General features: G+C 43.4%; 1 protein-coding gene across 2 annotated transcripts in view; it reads right to left on the bottom strand.

Annotated features, from left to right (window-relative positions):
* FBLN1 (fibulin 1) overlaps positions 1-13,755 on the bottom strand; it is a 56,603-nt gene extending 42,848 nt beyond the window's left edge. The window contains exons 1-3 of one of the 2 annotated variants that reach the window (XM_083615629.1): positions 12,974-13,755; positions 3,655-3,754; positions 578-710 (exon numbers count right to left, since the gene is read on the bottom strand). In XM_083615629.1, the coding sequence (XP_083471755.1) occupies positions 578-710; positions 3,655-3,754; positions 12,974-13,040 (300 nt within the window). In that variant the 5' untranslated portion in view covers positions 13,041-13,755. The remainder of the gene's footprint in view (positions 1-577; positions 711-3,654; positions 3,755-12,973) is intronic. The other variant, XM_083615630.1, reaches the window with a different exon arrangement.
* Between the last annotated feature and the right edge of the window lie 8,052 nt (positions 13,756-21,807).

The following is a 21,807-nucleotide window of genomic DNA, read 5'->3' as shown; positions in this document are numbered from 1 at the left end:
TATTTTGGGTAGCTGCCACACATCAGCCATAATATTTAGTTCCAGTATAAGAAAGAGCAGCATAAAGCTTTGTAATCTCAACAACGGGTGATATTGACAATTAGCAAACACCAGCAGTGTTGAGAAGCAAACATTGTGCTAACGGTACGTTAAGGAGTTGCCACAAGAGGGCTCTTGCTTGTTGACTTAAACAATGTTGTAGGCGGAAGTATATAGGAAAACTTAAGAATTACAATGTTTTAGAACACACCATTCATCTAATGTGGGGTACTGGCCGGGTGCCTTAGGGCACACCCAACCTAGATGCTACACACTATAGGGGAATAAATATAAATAATAATATATTAAACATAATATAATATAATATAGGTATAATATAATAAAGGGCAAGCTGCCTCCTCCTACCAGTCTTCTTACTGAGAGCTGATATGATTCCCAGAATGCCATGTTCCAGAAACTCTGTGGAAATCTAGACTCCAGGAGGCTTGAATACAATGCTGTGCCTAAGAGGTTAAATTCTGAGCCTTAATTCAAGGCAAACGGTTGATATCAAATAATGGCAACTCTGAAATCTCACCTTAATGACTTTGTCTTCACAGGTAGTATTGCCTTCATTGGAATCACAGTCTTCATGCTTGCTGGCAATCGCTATTCCTGCTGTGCAATGCAGCTCTTCCAGTTGATTGAGGCAGCATTGTTCCTGAGCTATGCTACAAGTAAGTAACAAGAATGGGGGGGGGGGGGGGAGGTGGGTGTGTCTGAGGCCAAGCACATAAAGGCTTGTATGGTAATATTTGTCTCAAGCCAAAATCTCAGCATCTCCACAAGCTGTAGCCAAGGCTTCTTTCTAATGGCTTATGGTTTGTCTGGAGGAGACAAACCACGAGTCCAAGTTCAGACAACGCACTAAGCCCAAACCATAGTTTAGCTTGCAGCATCACAACAATAGCAAGACCAGAGGAAGAACAAAGTGGTCATGATTTCCGCTTGAAGAGGTTGCTAAATTGTGGTTTGGCTTGGTGTTACGTGTGAACTGGGCCAGTGAAATCTATATTTAGTTAGGCTTTACTGAGAGTTTAAAAGCAAAGTATGGAAAGGTAGGGAAACTGCCCTGAAGATGTTGTTGATGAAAAAACCATAGTTCTAAATTAGAATTTGACATCTGCTTTCAGCCAAGTATGGTTAGTATTCCACTTAGGGCAGCTTAGTGTGGGCAAGAGAAGTGGGGAGTGGGGGTTCACAAGAGAGCAGGGCAGAAGGATACATGAGCCTGAGTCGTGTCCTGATTTCTTAATCTTGGTTAAGAGCTCAGGAAACCATACATCTGCACCAAACCAGCTACACAACCTGGTTTGTCGATAAAGTTTGGTTTTAGTTTAATTAAGATTAGCCGGTGTGACACCCTCCAAATGTTCTTGGACTACAGCTTTGATCATCCATGACCATTGGCTATGCTAGCTATGGATGATGGGAATTGTAGTCCAACAACACCTGAAGAACTTCACATTGGCTCTTCCTGGTTTAGATACATACATAACACCAAGCAACATAATCTGTAGTTAAATATTATGTATTATATCCAGCTAAGTCACATGTAGAACAGACCTACTGAAAGCAATGACTTGACAAACTAAGTGCATTGGTCTACTCAGAGTACAGCTTAGTTGGGTACAATTCTTGGACAGGGCATACCTCTCTTTCCCAACCCTCTCAATACTAACAACATACTTTTTTAAAAAAGTAAGACTTTGTCCAATGAATAAAGCCAATCAAGAGATCTTTAAAGAAACAGAATTGTGGGCTTTTACTTCACCTCTTCATCAGATTTACAATTAGCAGAGAAAGCCTGAGTTCCTGTTCATTAAATGAACTGTAGCTCCAGAACTCTTTCATGTCTTCTGCTATCCCCTCCAGAGGGTGAGTGCTTAAAAACAGCATGAATTTCCTAACTGCATCAGGACTGCTCTTATTTCCCTTTCATTCATTTCCATAAAAACCATTCAAAGTGCAGGCTATAACTTAAGGGGGGGGGGGGAATTCTTCTAGCACCAATCTAGTTTCAAGTGCTTGGGAGGGGAGTCCCTCACCTTCTCACTTCCATCATTTTCCAGAGAACATTGTGGTTAAATAAGGAACTTGCTAAGCTGGTATTTAGCATTTCAACATTAAATACAAAAGGAGGGACCTGCTGCTCTTTTCAACAAACTCATTTATGGAAATCAATTTGAACAGGGTGTTTACAGGGTACGTGTAAGCAATATCAGCCTAATTCTGTGTAAGGCAGTAAACCTATTCTAGCTCAAGTTTCTCTCTGACGTGCCAATTTTTCATCCCCAGAGGGATTTTAATGGGGGGGGGGCAGGTTGCACAGAGGAACACGCATTCTCAGTGGACCTCAGCTTCAATTTGTACAAGTGGTACAGTCAAGTCACAAATATACCACCTCGGCTAGGGGGTGGTGAGGTGGGCCCCTGCCAGGGGCACAGGCAATGGGGGGGGGCAAAATTGGCTTAAAAATATGTCCATAAATATTGATTATTGCCTCATAAGAAATGGTTTTAAATAGAGGGTGAATTGAATGGGGGGGTTGGAGGAGAGGCGGAAAGAAGAGCTAATTTGTCCATGGCAAGGGGGTGCAATCTGGACAGTTCTGCCAGGGGCGCAAGATCACTCAGCTACGGCTCTGGCAACAAACATACCCATTATGTGACGTTAAAGGAGTAGCAGTTGTAATGACCTAGGCCCAGGCGAAACCCGTGTGCTGGTGGCAATCTCATATGTGGAGTGGAGGAGTGAACTCCCTCCACATTACATCAAAATACATGAGTGACATGGAGCCCTGAATGCAGAGCCCAAAGGCACAGCAACTGGGTTTGCGTGATTTTTAGGCTGAAAGATCCTGAAAATGAGGGTCCATGCAGCCCCAAGATCACACATTCTTAGTTAAAACAGTTATACACCATGTTGACTATGTACAAAGTGACCTTAAAAAGTAAAAAATCTTAAAAATATAAAACACAGTTCAAGTAATAATAATATTTAACGAAGTATGACTACCCACCAGGGGACAAAATACTGCAATGCCATCCATATGGTGCCAGGGCCATGTGACTTGAGGCAGCAAGAGGAGCCAGGCTGCATTCCTCAATTTGATTTCTCAACAGGATTTCCCCTTTTCCTGACCCCTGTGTATGTTTCATCTTTTTAAATTTTTATTGTTATTCAAGCAACTTCAAATCAAGTTAAGTTTTATCTGTCAACCACTTTGTGTAGGAGGCCGTATTCAATGCCAATATAAATGCAAAAATTCACCAAGTACTAGCAGACAGGATTGCAAAACACATTCTTTCCATTCTTAAAAAGAAATCAAGCCAGGACATCTACAATTACAAATCTGAAAAGCAAGACAACAAATATTTTCCCCAAAAAGGTTCTTTTCAGAGTGCTGTTTATAGATTGGGCAGGAGGCCCCCATTTTTCCACTAAAGACTACTATCATGGGAAGAAGTCCCAGGTCAGTGTTCGAAATGGGACCCTACAGTAGCAGTGAAGAGAAAACTTAGGACACTGGGCTTTCAAGGCCAATGCTTTATCCCAGAGGAGTAGTCTATCTCTTGCTATAACAACAAGCAAGCAAGCTGCTTTGAAGAATACCTGCAATCTTTGGAATCAGGATGTGATGGCAGAGAACTACAGTCTCTCTTCTGACTTGCCCATTCATATCCCTGTGAGCAGCAGCTCTCCACTGAAGTTTCTGCAGAAAGAAAAAACAATTGTGTTTTAGAAGCACTCAGGAAATGACATTGAGGAATCATCTGTCCACCCTCCCTGCAGAGGCGGAGCTAGCTGCTCTGGCACCCAGAGTGGCACACATGCTGTGCACCCAGGGGCGGGGCGAGTGGTGAGCATCCCGGGGGGGCGGAGCTGCGATGTCAACCCCCCCTCAAGGATGATGCCTGGGGCGGACCGCAGCCACCGCACCCCACTTCCTCCGCCGGATGACATAATGAGGGTGCAATGGAGGCAGCAAAGTATGCCACCTTTGCTGCCTTCACTGACACTACGAAGGTTCGACGATGAGCCCTCGCCAGTGTTCGGTTGCATTCAGCCAGACCTTTCTCCCACTTGCATTTAAGTTCTCTCCCAGCTTGTTTCCTTGCCCTAAACTCTGGAGTATACCAGGGAGCCAAACCTGAACCTACTGCCAACCAGCTTTCTTGAGTGACCTAATGAATGAAGAAAAATGTCTCAGTGATCCTCTTTTAAACTGCTTTCAACTGTATATCTGAGATATAATCATAAAAATGCTGTTACTGCTCTTAGATTGAAATAATCCAGTTGGAGTAAGGATGTGGAAGAAGCACCCTAACACAACAGTAAAATCTTATGAAATCAAGATGAATTAAAAACTATTTTTAAATGAAAAATGCAGAAGTGAAAAGACAGAACACATGTGGGAAATTAAGGAATTTAAAATTACAAAGAAAAAGAAATTAACTATACAGCTGACAAATACATCAAAAGGAAAAAGAATACCAAAAAGAACTAAACTGAACAGACTGCAATCCTGAACACTGTGACATTTAAGCAGCCTAACTGTGCGCACATTGCAATCTTAGTTATTTGGACTTCAGATTATTTGTGGACAACGGCCAGGTTTAGCAAAATAAACACAGTTAATGAGCAACAGGATTACAGACATACTTAATATTTCATGCACAAAAGTTCACTACACAGCAGGAACATTAGAACTAATAAACGAGTCACTCTAATTGTTATTTTTAAAAAATTATTGCAGTCTTACAACTGGTTCAAATCACTGTCTAGGCTGGCCAAAACTCCAGCTGAAAGAATTTCAATGACATTGGATTAGACACAGTGGTGTCCAAACATTTTTCAAACAGGGCCAGATTTGATGAAGTGAAGGGCCATGAGGACCAACCAAAGTTGTTGACAGTTGTTTTTAGGATTTTAACAGATTAAACCGACTGGCGAGCTGGATTAGGCCCCCAAAACAGACTTTGGACATGCCTGGATTGGAGCTTCAAGTAACTCCAAAGTGTGCAGTACGCAAGGTGTGTCAGTAAGTAGGCATTGCAACAGCCGTCTTCCTTCTTTCATCCCATTCCAAAATTATGAATATTCTGGTGCAAATCTTATGTCAAGCTGCGCTTGACAGTTTTTGTTGTGTGTAAAATGTTGAAACTGATCAGATGACCTGAATTTACAATCTTGGCTGAGAGAAAAGTCTAGCCTTAAGAAAAAAGCAGACACTAATACTGCAGAAGAATTAGCCCCTTATCATATACAGTGGTACCTCGGTTTACAAACTTAATCGGTTCCGGAAGTCCGTTCTTAAACCGAAACCGTTCTTAAACCGAGGCACACTTTCCCTAATGAGGCCTCCCGCCGCCGGTGCCCTTCCACCGTTCAGCTTTCGTTCTTAGACCGAGGTAAAGTTCACAAACCAGGACACTACTTCCAGTTTTGAGGAGTTTGTAAACTGAATCGTTTGTAAACAGGACTGTTCTTAAACCGAGGTACCACTGTAGACATATCCAACAAAGCCCCATATATTATAAATATATATCAAACAAACTGGGGGCCTTTCTCATGCTACCGGGGTTCACATACTTGAGCCAGCCTGGGTCGCCAGATAAAATTTGTGGTTGCAATGACCCCCAATAGTGCATGATACAATCTTGCATCTAGTAGGGTTGCCATATGTCCTCTTTTTCCAGGACACATCCTCTTTTTCATGGATATGTAAAATGAGAGTCATCATAGTGATCCATAGTTAAAAGAAGTCGGCAAATGTGTCTTCAAAATACAGCAACCCAAGCATCTACTGCCATACTGAGTGCACTGAACAGAGAGCAAGCATGCAGATAACACATCTATTTCATGCTGAATGTCAGGAGCAGGTTGGCAATAAATCACAAGTTAACTCTTTAGTCAAAGAAACATGGTCAACTCAGGAGGCCAGGCCTAGTGAGCACAGCAACTCATCCCAGTAGATTGTGCCCCTATGAGCCGTTGTGGGGACTGAAGGTCCCCACCTTCCCACAGTTCCCTAAGTCTTCTCCTCCCCCGGGTCCTTCCCAAGCAACCTGAGACTTTGCCGCCTTGTTTGTTTTTGCTTCACCCTCTTCATACCCCTTCTGGTTCTGAGAGACCAGGTGGGAGGAGGTCAGGTCACAGCAGGAGGGGGAGACCCCCTGGCTTCTTCACCAGCCAGACTCATCTCTGCCTCTTGGCCCCTCTCCTCTTGAGCCTCTGATTCTGCCTCCGATTCTGGACTGCTCTCTGCCACAGACTCTTCCTGCTCACTAAACCCTGTTACCTTTTCACCTTCTGATACCTTCTCCTCCCAGTCTTCTCCCTCTCACCATTCATCATCCTACTACTACCAATCCCCAGACCTTGAGCCTTCATCTCGTGGGAATTCTCCTGGAGGTTCCTCAGCTGTCGCCTCCCACCACTCCTCAGCATCCAGCCAGTCCATGACAGTGAACTTCCAAAACATTCAGAACATAATCTGCTTAGTGGTGGGCAATTCGCCCCTAGTCTTGTGCTTCTCTGCTGACATTTCCTGACCACCTGAGAAGCACAATGTAAATGTAGCAAATGAGGAAGGTGATGCTCCATCAGATGAGCAAATCTGTGGTTTGCCCACCTACCACACACCCCACACATTATTAAACCATCTTCAGGTGAGAAAGTAATGCCTTTATTAGATCCATGAACTTGTTGGCTTATATGTGGTAGTTACTATGACATCCTCAATACTAGTCCCTTCAATTTAAAAATTGCAAATTAAACTGTCACACGGTGTGATGAACTCTTCAACTTTCAAATTCTGAAAATTGAGGGATGCTAAAAAGTTGTAACGGCTTGGGAATGCAAAAGATATTTTGGTTAAATTAATATAACTTTGTTTTGTAAGTAAAATATACATAAAATTGCACAGAAATCATTTAAAATGATTGCCAAGTTCTTGTATATTATTATTATTATTATTATTATTATTATTAAGCATCACCTAACATTTTCAGAGAGATGCAGGTGGCGCTGTGGGTTAAACCACAGAGCCTAGGACTTGCCGATCAGAAGTTCAGCGGTTTGAATCCCTGTGACGGGGTGAGCTCCCGTTGTTCAGTTCCTGCTCCTGCCAACCTAGCAGTTTGAAAGCACGTCAAAGTGCAAGTAGATAAATAGGTACTGCTCCGGCAGGAAGGTAAATGGCGTTTCCGTGCGCTGCTCTGGTTTGCCAAAAGCGGCTTAGTCATGCTGGCCACATGACCCGGAAGCTGTAGAGCAGCTCCCTCGGCCAATAAAGCGAGATGAGCGCCGCAACCCCAGAGTCGGCCACGACTGGACCTAATGGTCAGGGGTCCATTTACCCTTTACTTTTTAACATTTTCAGAAGGTAAAATTAATATTAGTTGGTTTTCCAAAAGCAGTTTATATGTTTCTTCATCAAATTCAGACTTACCAAGCTAAATATTGTCCAATCACAAAAATAATATTGGATTTGAATTCCTCACACTCAAAACATATTTTAAATACCCCCTCACTGAATAAATTTGCAAAAAATAAATTTTACCCCCTAAAATGATATGCCCTAATGGACTGTGCCATTTGACAGTACCAGCGGAGAAGAAAACCTGGGATTACATTAGCGCCATTTACTCATCCTGCCCCCACACTTCACCTCACCAGCACACAGAGATAGCAAGTGCGTGGAAGCAGGACAACACCCACCGGAGCAGCCTCAACAGCTATGCACACAGCACAATGCCTGAAATGAAAGCCTACAGTCATACAAATGTATGCCTATAACCCTCAGGGTTCCCGATTGCATGGAGAGTCTACCCATCAGCTGCCCCTTCAAACTTCTGAGGGCACAGAAGTTAGGAGTGGGTGGGCACATCCCTGTTGAGACAGTTCCTTTTCTCCTTCAGAGTACTATATGTATGGAGATCTATATCTAGAGAATCACAGACTTGTAGAGCTGGAAGAGAGACAAGGTCTAAAAATGTTTAGACTGCATTTCCAACATTTATTATCGGGCAAATGGTAAATTTTTGCAAGCTTGACTGGGGTCATGTACCACCTATATTTCATTTTCATAATATTTTCTCTTAAGGCATTACATGCCATAAATTTCATACCTGTGGTCCACAACTGTTCCCAGTCAGCAAACGTAATGTTATGTCCAACATCTTGTGCCCATTTAATCATAGCAGATTTAACCGTTTCATCCTGGGTATTCCATTTCAACAGCAAGTTATACATTCTTGATAGTATCTTAGTTTTGGGTTCTAAAAGTTCTGTTTCTAGTTTGGATTTTTCCACCTGGAAGCCAATTTTCTTGTCCAAATTGTAAGCCTCCATTATCTGAAAATAATGAAGCCAGTCTCGCACTTTATCTTTTAGTTTCTCAAAACTCTGCAATTTCAATTTGTCACCTTCTTGTTCCAAAATCTCCCAATATTTGCCCGATAATAAATGTTGGAAATGTAAAGAAAATGAAGGTACATTTTTTCACCTTTGGTGGACGTGCCCTAGGATTAAGGCTTTCTGGGAAATGATTTATAATGAATTGAAAAAGGTATTTAAATATACCTTTGTGAAGAAACCAGAGGCCTTTCTCTTGGGCATGGTCGGCCAATTGGTGTTAAAAAAGGATAGAACTTTCTTTATGTATGCTACAACAGCAGCAAGAATACTCATCGCAAAGTATTGGAAGACGCAAGATCTACCCACTCTGGAAGAATGGCAGACGAAATTGATTGACTTTATGGGATTGGCAGAATTGACTGGCAGAATCCGTGACCAGGGAGAAGAATCGGCAGAAGAAGAATGGAAGAAATTTAAAGACTATTTGCAAAAATATTGTAATATTAAGGAATATTGAGTGATGTTGGATCGAAATTAAGGGGTTATCAGCTGAAATGGTATAAAAGAATATGAAAAAATAGTTTTTTTTTTGTATATAAGTAAAAGTATAAGTTACAATAATTTAAGAAGATGGATAGAAATCAAGGCTTTTATCTGTAATGCTATGAGATAAGGATTTGCTGGATGAACAATTTGAACTGGAATACAAGAAGGGGAGGCATGAGGAGGTCAGGGAAATATGTTATTGAAAAATAAGTTATGAAATTTATGTGTTTTTAATATTTTTTCTTTTTAATTTTTTCCTTTTTTTCTTTGTTTGTATAAAATGGAAAATCTTAATAAATATCTTCTTTAAAAAAAATGTTTAGACTGGCAGGATGGGAAAGGCCTTTATGAGCTCCAACCCAAAAGCAGGAACAAATCATAGCCTCCAAAAACACAACTGCACAAGGTTGCTGTGATCTTTTTCCTGTTACAAACCATAAGCTCACCCATTAACCCCACTGCACACATTTCCAGATGGTTACTTGGCTATATTACTAAGCTGGCTGTTTTACGTACTGGATGATTCACTCTTGACTGAAACCCTCATGATCAGTCTCAGGGGTCCGCTTGTAAAGTTGGAATTATTAACCTATCTGCCAGGGTTGTCAGAACAAGATGATGATAAGGGGGCCACTAGGGGGCGCATCGGAAGATGGCTGACAATAACATCTCTCCGACCCACACGAGGTAATTTGGAGGCTATGATGGGGGTAATTAGCCTCCTTAACCCCCCCCCAGGATGGTGGGAGGGACGGCCCTTGCCTGCTGTGCCCTATACCACCCCCAAATTTGTGGGGATGGGGGCACTAGGCACAAAGCCCTCCTGTGGGATTTCGGCACTCCTGGACGCCGTCCCTGATTCGCGCCACTAGTTGCAAGAACTTCAAAAGAAACAATTTGGACAAGACGAATTGCACATACTTCAAGGAAGAAGGGGGAGTAAAGACTGCTAACAGAAGAGATCTCTGATAAAACAAGACAAGAATAAAACATGAGAAGATACGCTAAGACACAGTACGGCAAATGACTGATGGGGGAGGGGGGGAAAAACTTTCCTTTCTTTTCTTATGTGATTAAACAAGAATCCCCTCCCCTTAAGAGTCAGAAATGTCGTTTTAAGGACTTAAGCTGTGGATTTAAGGCTGTGTGGAGATAAACTTTCGAACCAAAGCATGTTCCAAGAAGAGCCTGGAAGGTATAAGAGCTTTGAAATAACACAGTTAAAAACGCCATCGCCATATTGGGAAGCTCTGTCAGAGGTCTTGAGTCTGGGAGGAGAAAGAGAGAAACAAGCTGTTTATATATTGTGGATTAAACTCCTCAGTGGGACTTAAGAGCGACAGTTTTGCAAGATTATGATGGAAAGAGCGATGTTATCTATGAAGGAGATGATATATGGAAACCATCTTGATTTGAGGATTGGAAGAATGGAAAATTCACACAGGATTATTATTACTATTGGTGTTTATCGGCTTAAGGAGACTATCAGAAGAGATCATAAAGAAAAAAAGAGAAATTATATGAACAAGATGTGATGTGGAAACAGCAAGATAAGATGGGATAGAATTATGAACTTTGTCTGGACTGATTTGGACATTAACGCAGTATTAAGAAGATGATCAGAATTCCCCTTCGGATCTTGAAGTATGGGTCCCCCCAACAAAATTTAAAATTTGGCTTTGTAATTCGGAATTTATGTGATGTGATTTAATCTGATGTGATTGGCCAGTTAATAAAAATTATTAAAAAAAAAAGAACAAGATGATGATAACTTTGGAATTCCTCAAACGACAAAGGTGCTTTGTAAATGCTTTGAATATGGGGTGTGGCCCTCATCTCTGCTTTCAGGCCGAGGGAGCAGGCATTTGTCTGCAGACAGCTTTCCAGGTCATGTAGCCAGCATGACTAAACCGCTTCTGGTGCAACGGGACACCGTGACGGAAGCCAGAGCGCATGGAAATGCCATCTACCTTCCTGCCACAGTGCTACTTATTTTTCTACTCTCGCTGGTCTGCTTTCGAACTGCTAGATATCTAGTCATTAGTTAGCAATGTGACCTGAAAGTCTTAAGTTGAAATGTCATCTCAGTCATGAACTTGCAAGGTGACTTTGCTATCTCTCAACCACTGCACTGGAAACACAGGGAAAATAGCGCTGGCCCACCTCACAAGAGTAAGGATTACTGAAAAAGAAACTTATTTGAGCCTTTCAGGTGCATAATAACATAAACAGTAAGTAGCATTAATCTTACCTGGGTCCTTCCTAGGTTATCTTCACAACACCTCTGTGGATTAGACTGATTGCCCAAGACCAGCCAGTTAGCTTCAAATGTGAATGTAGACCTCCCAGAGGCCAACTCTAATACCCAACTACACTACACACTGCAGTGTAGTGCAGGGGGTTGGACTAGATGACCCTCAGGGTCCCTTCTGACTCTACAGTTCTATTATCCTAGTCTGGCTCAGGGGTGGCATTTGGGTCCACACTGAGGATTGCACACGAGTGGTACGCCTGGCCAAAGTGGCCACCCCACATTTCCTCTCCTATGTGCAGACACTATGGCAACATCTAACTTGAAAATCGACCTGGTGAACTTGGAAGCTTACACCCCACACCAGAATTTTTGGGGGGTTGGTCCTAATAAAGGGTCATTTTAATCTCATTAAATTAAAATATTCTAATGATCCAACAGTGGCTCAAGAGGCCCTGGTAGGCTGGCAGCCCAGGCCTCCCAGGAAGAACATTCTGGCAAAGGGAAGACCAGCCTGTTCCCAGCCATCAACCAGGGGAGAGCAGCTGCAAGGAACTTTGCCTCCCCAGCCCTGTCAGACAGAGCACACAGCTCCACCTGCCCATAGCTCTGGGAATGCAGAGGGAGACATTCTCTAGCCACAAACATCAGCCAGAAGAATTTGGGTGCTGGGCCACGTATGTGTCGCATGTACATGCGGAGGGTTTTTTCTGAGTTGTTATAACCTGCTGCAAGCCCCCTTGAGAATCTACTCGTGTTTTTAATCTTAACGGAATCACAGTTTCCTCCAGAAAAATGCTTCCCCCCTTACACATCAGAAGGGATTGAGAACCTGTGGCTCCTCAGATGCTGCTGGACTCCAGCTCTCCTCAGCCAGCAGGGCGAATGACATGGGATGAGAGGAGCATCTGGAGGGCCACAGGTTTCCCCAAGGCAGAGCATACAGATCAACATCTAAACCTTCATACATTTAACAGGGCCAGACTCTTCCTTCTTCCACCACACAGATAACACTGAATGTGCACCATGCCCTGATGGCGTAAACTGGGTATCTGTTTAACAGGGCATTTATGAGGAATCTCTGGTTTACACTAGGGTCACATCCAGTGCTATTTTTCAAGAAAAAGAGGTGCCAGAACTCACCCTGAATGCCCACCTGAGGGGGCAGGACCTGAGTTCCAGAGAGTTCTGGCTTGAAAAAAAGCCCTGCTCACATCCACACTCGGAGCATGGATGGTTTGACCAGAAAGGCAAAGGCAAAAGCATCTCTTATGCTTAACTTATAAATAATGTTACACCTTACAGATTTATCATTTATCGATATGCCTATTTACTCGGAAGTAAGCGGCACCACATAAGTGAGCAAGAGCTGGCTTCCGAAATGAATTTGTCTCCTCCTTTCTCCTTTCGTGAAAATGTTTCTGAATGTCGAAATTTCCAAGTATTGGGTATCGTAAAATAAGCTCAAGGAAAAGTAACTTCAGTCTCGTCGAAATCAACTACACTCAGAATGGGGCAGATTAGGGCGCTTTAGTTTAGTTGCAAGAAACGAGTAACCTGCACGCCAACTCGAGGGGCTTCAGTCCCCAGCCAGGCTCAAAGAGTAGAAGACACCCCCAAAACACACACACACTTTCCACGAGACTCTTTTGCCCCGGGTCAAATCTTGGCTTTCCCAGCCCGTGGCGGGCGAGGGGGGAGGCAGCCGGTCTTCTCCTCCTCGTCCTCGCCCTGCAATTCAAACATTTTGCAGCATTGCAGCTGTTTGCTTACCTTGCGCGCCGCACAAAGGCACCGAAGCCAGAACAAGGAGCAGCCGGATCCTGCGCAGATTCTCCATCAGTGCGCGGCGCGGAAGCGGCAGGAAGGGTCCCGGGAAGGAGAGCGCAGCAGCCGCAGGCAGGGGCTTCACTCTGGCTCGCTCCCTCCCTCGCCCTCTGTTTGAGTTTGAGTTGACTGTCTTGCTCCTAGCTCGGCTAAAGTCCTCCTCGCCACTCAGGGCGGGTCGAGAAGGAAGGAGCCTGCGAGGATTACCCGCCACAAAGTAACTGCGTGAGGAGCTAATTTGCCGCCTTCCTGCCTTCCTTTCAATTATCCCGCTTGCAGACGTTTAAGGCGAAACACAGCCTGGAGGCGGGGCCTTTTAAAAGTCCTCTGCTGGACCCAGGGGTGGTCCTTCTCCCCCCCCCCGCCCCCCCGGTTTTCTTCTTATTACAGAGTCTCTCTCTCCACCAACTTAGGAACTTTGGGAAACAACCTCGTGGCCAAGACTGTTTGGTTCAGGTTTCCTCCTCCAAACAGAAAGGGAATTCTCGAAATACCTTCAGCGCAAGCAAAATCCCACATAAACAAAAAAGTGGGATGCCGGAAAAAGTCAAGGCCGCTTCCTGGCCGCTCAGTGGAAAGTTTAAAAGTCTCCGTTCTTTCTACAGACTGTCCTGAATGTATATGTCTTAATGACTGAGAGAAAATCTGGAGCTGAAAAAAGGAGGCAAAGGAAGCAATGCAAAAATTCTCCAATTGCAGCACACTCGTTTAAATGGTATCTCGTTTTTATCTTATCCAAACAAGATGCAGAGTGATCTTTGGTCCAAAGGAGGATCTGCCCGGAGCCCGTCAGCCTCCCTCCGGCTGCGCTGTTTGTGTGGGGATTAGATTAACTGAGGGTCAAATGTTATTTCAATAAGAGCAGATAGTGCTCGGTCCTCTTTGAAGAGAGGAGTTGCTTCCTAGGCTTGCAGGTCACCCCCACCCCATTCCTCTAAGAGTGCCATTTACACAGAACTCTAGCAATCATCCCAGGTGACCAGCAGGCAATGACTTACAAAACTGGACTGTTCTACATCCACATTTAATCTTCAGCCAGTGAGCCCCAAAGTATTGTAGTTAATTCGTTTAATGGTTTAGTTGGAACTCTAAGATATGATTATTATCCTCATTACTTACACCCTGCCCATCTGGATGGTTTGTTCAGGCTCTATGAACTGCCATCTGATCAGACCATCTCGCCCAGCATTCTGTGTCCAGCTGTGGGCTGATTCCAAGCAATGCCTGGAGGGGACCACCTGCCTCTGCTGGTCCATGGACAGTCCAATTAATATGGGTGCTGTTAGCAACTGATAACTGCCTTCTATTGTTTCCCCCCTATTATTATTTCATTATCACAGGAGTGGAATCTGGTAATTTTTTGTAAAATGACACCTTGCGCAAGGTGCCCCCAAATAGATCTTCACAAGTATGGATCTTCTCAATATTGCACCCCCTCGGCTTGGTGCCTTCTAAATCTGGCACTGGCTTACCACATTGCACAGCATAGAGAGTTGCCTGGGACAGGAAATGAGTTCCAAAGGTTAAACCAGGGGTCAGCAACCGTTTTCAGCCATGGGCGGGTCCACCATCCCTCAGACCATGTGGTGGGCCGGACTATATTGGGGGGGGGGGAATGAATGAATTCCTATGCCCCACAAATAACCCAGAGATGCATTTTAAATAAAAGCACACATTCTACTCATGTAAAAACACCAGGCAGGCTGACAAATAACCCAGAGATGTATTTTAAATAAAAGCACACATTCTACTCATGTAAAAACACGCTGATTCCCAGACCGTCCATGGGCCAGATTTAGAAGGCAATTGGGCCGCATCTGGCCCACGGGCCTTAGGTTGCCTACCCCTGGGTTAAAGGGTTATTTAGTGGAGGCAGAAAGGAAATACAGAGATACCCACTTGGTAGCAGTAGTGAGGACCAAGGAAGGAGGTGCTAAGCTAGCTGTTTCACTTGTCTGCCCTCCTTCTCATGGTGTAGGCTCCAGCCCACCCGCCCCCCGCCCCCGTTACCCTGGCCACTGTGCCTTTTTGGGCAGCTTGGATGATGCACACATGCATTGGCATATCTGCATACACATTTGCATATTTCCTCAATGCCAGGTTCCTGAGGCTCAAGGAGCAGAGCTTGAAAACTCAAGGGCAATGCCAGACAAAACGAATGGAGCCAGTCATCTCTTGACGACTTGCTGTCTTCAGAACAGGATTCTTGCCCTCCTTCTCACAAGTTTTCAAAATATATTTATTAGACCTTATTGGCATCTGTCTCAATTTCCTCTAAGAGAAAAGGCAAGTGAGACTGGAACAATACGACGAGAAAAGGGAAGGAGGCTAACTTTTAGGATAGTCTGCAAATGAGACTTCTGAAAATAGTCCTCTGCGCATCCTGAAATTTAACGCCTTGCCCTGGAAATCCTGAGAAGCAAGCCAAACCTCTGACATTTCCAGTCCAAGCAAACCCAAGTCTTGGGAGTTTGTTTGTCTGGTGCCACACTTCACAAATAAAAATAGTACAAAAGTGAGTATTTCGGGGTTTTTTAACTAAGGAGCAAAACAAATATGCTTCTTCCCATCTCAACCCAAATCTTCACAGAGCATCTGTACTCCAGGCGGTTGCTGGCTTTATCTGAAGCCAAACTATTTGGAGGTAAAATTGAACTGTCGCAGAGCAAAACTAAAACAAACCTGCAGTCAGGATGGTGACATAATGGAAATTCGTTCCCTGTTGCCTTTACTCTGTTTGCTTCCAATATTAGCACCTTTGCTTCATGTGCAACTTAGAGTATGTGCTATATATTGCAATGTTTTGTATGAAAGCTCTCTTCATAAAGAGCTTCTAATAACTTTTTGCATGTGTTGTGAAAGAAAATGTTTTGAAATGATTTTATTGATTACTACTGCATGTAGTGCACAGTTTTAGGGCTTAAGCCTTCTTTTGCAGGTCTCAAAAATGAAGTGTAAAACCTTGGGGTGATGTGCCAGAACGCAAAGTCAGACAGTTCTGCTTGGTTTGGTTCTTCTGCTAAGCCACCAAGCATAGCCAGGCTCTGACCTCTGATCTGCAGGTGGCATCCCGGGCCTCTTCCAGCTGTCCCTTGGCTCCAACCCTAGGCCCAGCTGTCCCTAGGCCCACCATCTGCCGGCAACCACCTCCTGTTACCCAGATGCCTTCACTTTGAGTACCAGGGTCTGATGCTATTGAGATTTGACAACCATAAAGGGAGACTACACTTTTTCAAGCGTATGATTAAAACCATTTTTCCTTCCATCCACATTTGATTGGCTGATTTATCTCGTAATTGGGAACTTATACACTACAGGAAATATGGAGTGCAATTGTTTGAGGTGGGAGTCAGGCGTCATTTCCAGTAAGTATCTGTGTAAGGAATTTGCAGTGAATAATTTCCCAGATAAACCTACCACCGGGGAGCTGGTAGCCTCATACTTCTGGTCACTGATCACTTTTGTTTATATTTAGTCTTATTCCATTCTGGTTCCAGGCACCTGAGTGCTAACAATAAAAATAAGATTGCTCTGGATACAACTAAAAAATATAATAAAATCCAGTGCAGGACTTATCTACAGGGGACTGGCCTGAGACAGTACAGTGGTACCTCGGGTTACAAACGCTTCATAACCCGAGCTACCACTGTAATCCGCCAATGATTGCAACGTCTACCCTTCTTATTTTTCGGCAAATACACTGATTTCCCATTTGTACAGGTCCAGTTCAGCGAATACAGGGACATATAGGCAGCCAATGGGACGTGGGTGGCGCTGTGGTCTAAATCACGAGCCTCTCGGGCTTGCCAACTATAAGGTTGCCAGTTCAAATCTGTGTGGCGGAGTGAGCTCCTGTTGCTCTGTCCCAGGTCCTGCCAACCTAGCAGTTCGAAAGCACAAAGTGCAAGTAGATAAACAGGTAGCACTGTGGTGGGAAGGTAAATGGAGTTTCCGTGAGCTCTGGCTTCCTTCACAGTGTCCCACTGCACCAGAAGTAGTTTTGTCCTGCTGGCCACATGACCCAGAAAGCTGTCTGCAGACAAATGCTGGCTCCCTTGGCGTGAAAGCGAGATGAGCACTGCACTCCATAGTCAAGTTTGACTGGACTTAACCATCCGGGGTACCTTACCTTTTACTTTTATAGGCAGCCAGGAAATATTCTTATTAGGTCAATAAATTAGGTTGATATTGATTGATATTTTTATAATCAATTTTTATTAAAAGTTTTAGAATACAATAAAAGTAAAACAGGTGGGGGAAAAGGAAGAGCATAAAAAGAAAAGAAAATGAGGAATAAGATGAAGAAGAGAGAGAGAAAGAAAGAAAGAAAGGAAAGAAGGAAAGAAGGAAGGAAGGAAGGAAAGGAGGAAATACAAAGCCCTCTCTCTCTACTCTTAGTCCACACAAAGGGAAGTGCGTAAGCCAACCCAGCTCTCACCTGGGGGCTTCTCCCTCTTCCCCCAGCCTCCCACCCTGGGGATCCTCTCTGCCTCTCACGGAGGGCCTTTCATCTTCCATCCGTCACAGAACATAAATGTAGAAAGAGCTAACGAAAAAGAACAGAGTTTGAAAACCATAGAGAAAAAAAGATATAAAGAAAAATTGATTTAAAAATTGGTCAACAGAAAAGGAGCTGCTGATTAATTACTGAGTATTTATATTTTTAAAAATAAAAAAATATAAATAATTTTTAGTTCAAAACAAAACGTCTTGAAAGATGCATTATCTCTCATCACACAACAGAGAATGCCTTTTCTAAGATGGTGCCTACTGTGATGTGTGCATGCATCATCCAAAATAAGTATGTATTTAAATCAGAACTAATGCTTAATTTGTATGCAAATTTATGCAGAATTGCAGGGCATTTCAAATAGGTGGAACTGCCAAATCCAAGGCCGTGCCAAGCTGGGTAGAAGGCTGGGAAGGGCAGTATCTCCTCATCCTCCTGTTTCTGGGTGCAAGGAAAACTGAGCGTTCATTCTGAGAGTGAGCCAGAATGAGTGCGGGGTAGCCGCCCAATCTCCCTCTATTTAAAGGACATATGATCCTTGAAATAAGAATATTTATGTCATTTTGTATACACACACAACTTAATAATTTGCTTTGAAAAACAGCGTTTTTAAAAATAGACTTGAGTTCAATCACGCTATAAATAGGCTTTTAAAATACTTCACATTGAGAAAAGATCTGCTTTTCAGCTGTTACACTATGAATTATTGACACCAGCTTAAAACCTAATACAGCAGTTGGATTTCTTCTGTTAATACATTTCCCAGACGTTTTTTGGAGGAAAAAAGACTTAATAAATGCTGCTGTAAATATATGAAAAGCAGAACAGTCTATAATTGGGAACACGTGAGGAGAGAGGCTTAAAAAGAAGAAGTTTAATGTTAAAATATGTAATTTAGGATATGATAACCTACCATTTAGGGAGGCCTGGCTAGAAGGCCCTGCGTGAGCACGTTACAGCCCAGAGCCCTTACTGGGACCCCCCCCACGGGGCTGAAGGGAATCCTTTCAGGGTCCCCCCCCCCCCCCCGTTTCTAGCAAACAAATGATTGGGCCTTCTTTTTAATTCTTCCCCAGCACCAGTGATGCACTGCTATGTTGGGGGCACAGTGGGGCATTCAAAAGACTTGGTGTTCCTCTCAGGGGCAGAAGGCACAGATTAAAAAAAGAATTCTTAATGGAAGTTACAAGTCCTAGTTCGCACAGCCTGCCTATACTGAGCCAAATGAAGCTAGTTTGGAAATTAGATTTCCTCTTTTGAAATTGCTAAATTATTTGCCAGAGCAGTTTTCTTGTAGCGAGGAGTTCTGCAGCTCAGCTTTCTCCAAGTTAAATACATATATTCACTCTGGAAGCCCTGTGACTCAGCTCTCCATTTTAAGAGGAATTTGCTGCTCCAGAGCCTCAAAAGAATACAGCTTTTCATTTTATATCTTTCCCTTCCCCCACGTCTCTCAAGCTGTTTTTGCTCCTCTTCTGCCATTTCTTCTGTCTTCTTTCACACTTAACTTCCACCCTCAAACTTTATTTAATCCCTCCTTTTAAATCCATTCCCCCTGCAAAACAACCACTAGTTTCCCTCTCTTATCCTGTTCCTTTCTCTTCCCACTTTATTATTTTAAGAGATATGAACCATTCATCTCTCTTTCTAATTCCCTTCAGCGCTCCCCCGCCCCCCACATTTCTCTGGCTCTCCTGCAGGGCAGTTTCAGTTCAACCAAGAAGCAGCGCATGAACATGAGGATGCTGAGCAGGTGGTGGCGCTGAGGCGCTCAGCCCAAAGGGGACTGAGGTGCTCTCTGGCCCTCCATTTCAGCCAGTCAAGTTGGCTGTGTTCGGGGAAATTGTATCACAACTTCGGCAGGAAGTCTCCTGAGAAATTGTGCTTGTGTTGTAGATCCACACATGCATCTTTCCTCCTCCTCTTCTTCTTCTTCTTCTTCTTCTTTGCTTCCCCTTAAGTCCCTCAGCTCTTCTTCCTGAAACCTGGAATTTCTGGCCCACCCCTCACGCCTCCCTCTCCACACACGGCACTTTCCCTCAAGCTGGAAACCATTTCCTTTCCACATAAGCATCACATCAACAAGGAAATTCTTAATAATCACATTAAACATGTTGCATGTGAGCCTGTATCAGTCTGAAAGCTGGGGTACAAACGTAGTAAGAAATCATTACACAAATTAACACAGTCTCTCGGACAGGCCTTTCAGCCTTGAACATGGCTGACGCAGCCCCCTTTCCCCTCAGGCCAAGACACAGGGAACCAGTCATTATTCAAATCATTGTTTGGGGTTCCCTCTCCGGCACTGTCTGCAGAGATTAAAGAGGCAAGCACATGCAAGGGTTGCTGCATTTTGAAACAATTTAAATTATGCCCTGTACATTTGCTTTTCAAAGGAGAGGGTGGAGAACCAGGCCTGCTGATCATGATTGTCATTTCCAGTCACTTCCACAGACAACATTTGGTTCTTATTATCAAAAGATAACCGCATAAGCGGGGGGAGGGGGCGTGCAAAAACAAAAAAGACTATCCAAAGTGCCATAAGAATTCCTCAGACATGCACCATTCTGAAAGCATTTGTTACTGAGGCTTTCGGAGACATCTGTTATTTTTTATTTTGCATGTCCAAGTAAATTTTATGTCTTGTTTCCTTTGTATTATCTGGATTGACAAAACATTAACGTTTGATTTAGCTGAAAAGAATATATATAAAGAACACCCTGTGTGTTTTATACTTTGGATTGAGAAGTGAATTAAATACATACAAATGACATTAAGGATTACCTAACCAAGGAAAAATAACAAAGAATACCAAATTTCTGTGCACTTTTTCTGTACTCTCTCAGAATCACAGCACACATCCAACCCTGGAAATAAGACTAGGCCAGTCTGCATGTTAGCTTGCAAGCCATTTTGGAGTACTGTACATAAGTGAGTGAGTGAATAAATAAATATATGTAAATTAATTTTTGCCTTTTAAATTAATGCATTTACAGTGGTGCCTCGGGTTAAGATCTTAATTCGTTCTGGTGGTCAGTTCTTAACCTGAAACTGTTCTTAACCTGAGGTACCATTTTAGCTAACGGGGCCTCCCGCTGCCGCCACGTGATTTCTGTTCTCATCCTGAAGCAAAGTTCTTAACCCGAGGTACTATTTCTGGGTTAGCGGAGTCTGTAACCTGAAGCGTATGTAACCTGAAGTGTCTGTAACCCGAGGTACCACTGTATAGGACTGGAGGGTATGGAAGCACTTTTACAGTCAATATCGCGTTAATTCACACAACACAACTTTACCATAGATACATAAATATCAAATACAAGACTGCATTCTGTCAGAGGTACTTGCTTGTTACACATATACAATGATGGTTAGGTAATTTTAGACTCTGAACTTAATGGTCTTATCCATTATCCAAGTTCAAAATGTGTTCATCCAATGCTGCTGTGCTATGGGACCTTCCTGCTCATTCTGTCTCGTCCTCCTGCTCCTGGGGCTCAGGCTCAGGCAGGGAGAACCCCAATGTATTTATGTAATCATGACTAGTGCAAATATGGGACAGAGAGACATGAGGATGACCGGGGGGGGGGGGGAGGGACCGGGACGGCTTAACACAGTAGGCTGTCTTTATTGCAATACATATCCACCTATAAATGAAAGACTTCTAATCCCGCTCCCTTCAGCCTTAGGACTGCATTTCCTCTCTGCATTTGGGAATGGGAACTAAGGAAGTCAGACCCTTCTTAAACTCCATGGCCTGAACAAGGAAATATGCCCAAGAGTTTTAGGAGTATTCACATGTCCCCCAGGTGCAAGGCTTATAAGTGACCAGAAGAAGACGAAGGTAGAGTACCCAGCACAATGGATCCAGGAAGGAAAGTTGCTAAATGTGCAACCATCTCTGAAAAAGATCCAAATAATGCAATCTGCTGAGAGTTTCTTTATGTCTATTAAAAACAATAAGGAGTCTTGCAACACCTTAAAAACTATTTTATTACGGCATAAGTGGACGAACTCCACTTCATCAGAGGCATGAATAATAGACATTAGTTGGCAGGTCTGTTGTAAAAGAGCCAGATTTCAGGCAGCGTGGAAGTGTGGAAAACCATATGGTATCCTTCACAAAGGCTTTTGAAACACTGCTGCAAAAATGACTCCAGGCAAGGAGGGAGCATGTTGCAATTACAGCATCCTCACCATATGTTTTGTTAGTCAGGATATGGGTTGAAAAGCATGGCAACAAGAAGCTAGGATAATATGCTGGGGAGATGCA

The sequence above is a fragment of the Podarcis filfolensis genome, assembly GCF_964270895.1.
Source record: "Podarcis filfolensis genome assembly, chromosome: 5".
In the NCBI taxonomy this organism is placed as follows: Eukaryota; Metazoa; Chordata; class Lepidosauria; order Squamata; family Lacertidae; genus Podarcis; species Podarcis filfolensis.
The sequence above is the reverse complement of the archived record's forward strand: the minus strand, read 5'-3'. Positions and strand labels throughout refer to the sequence as shown.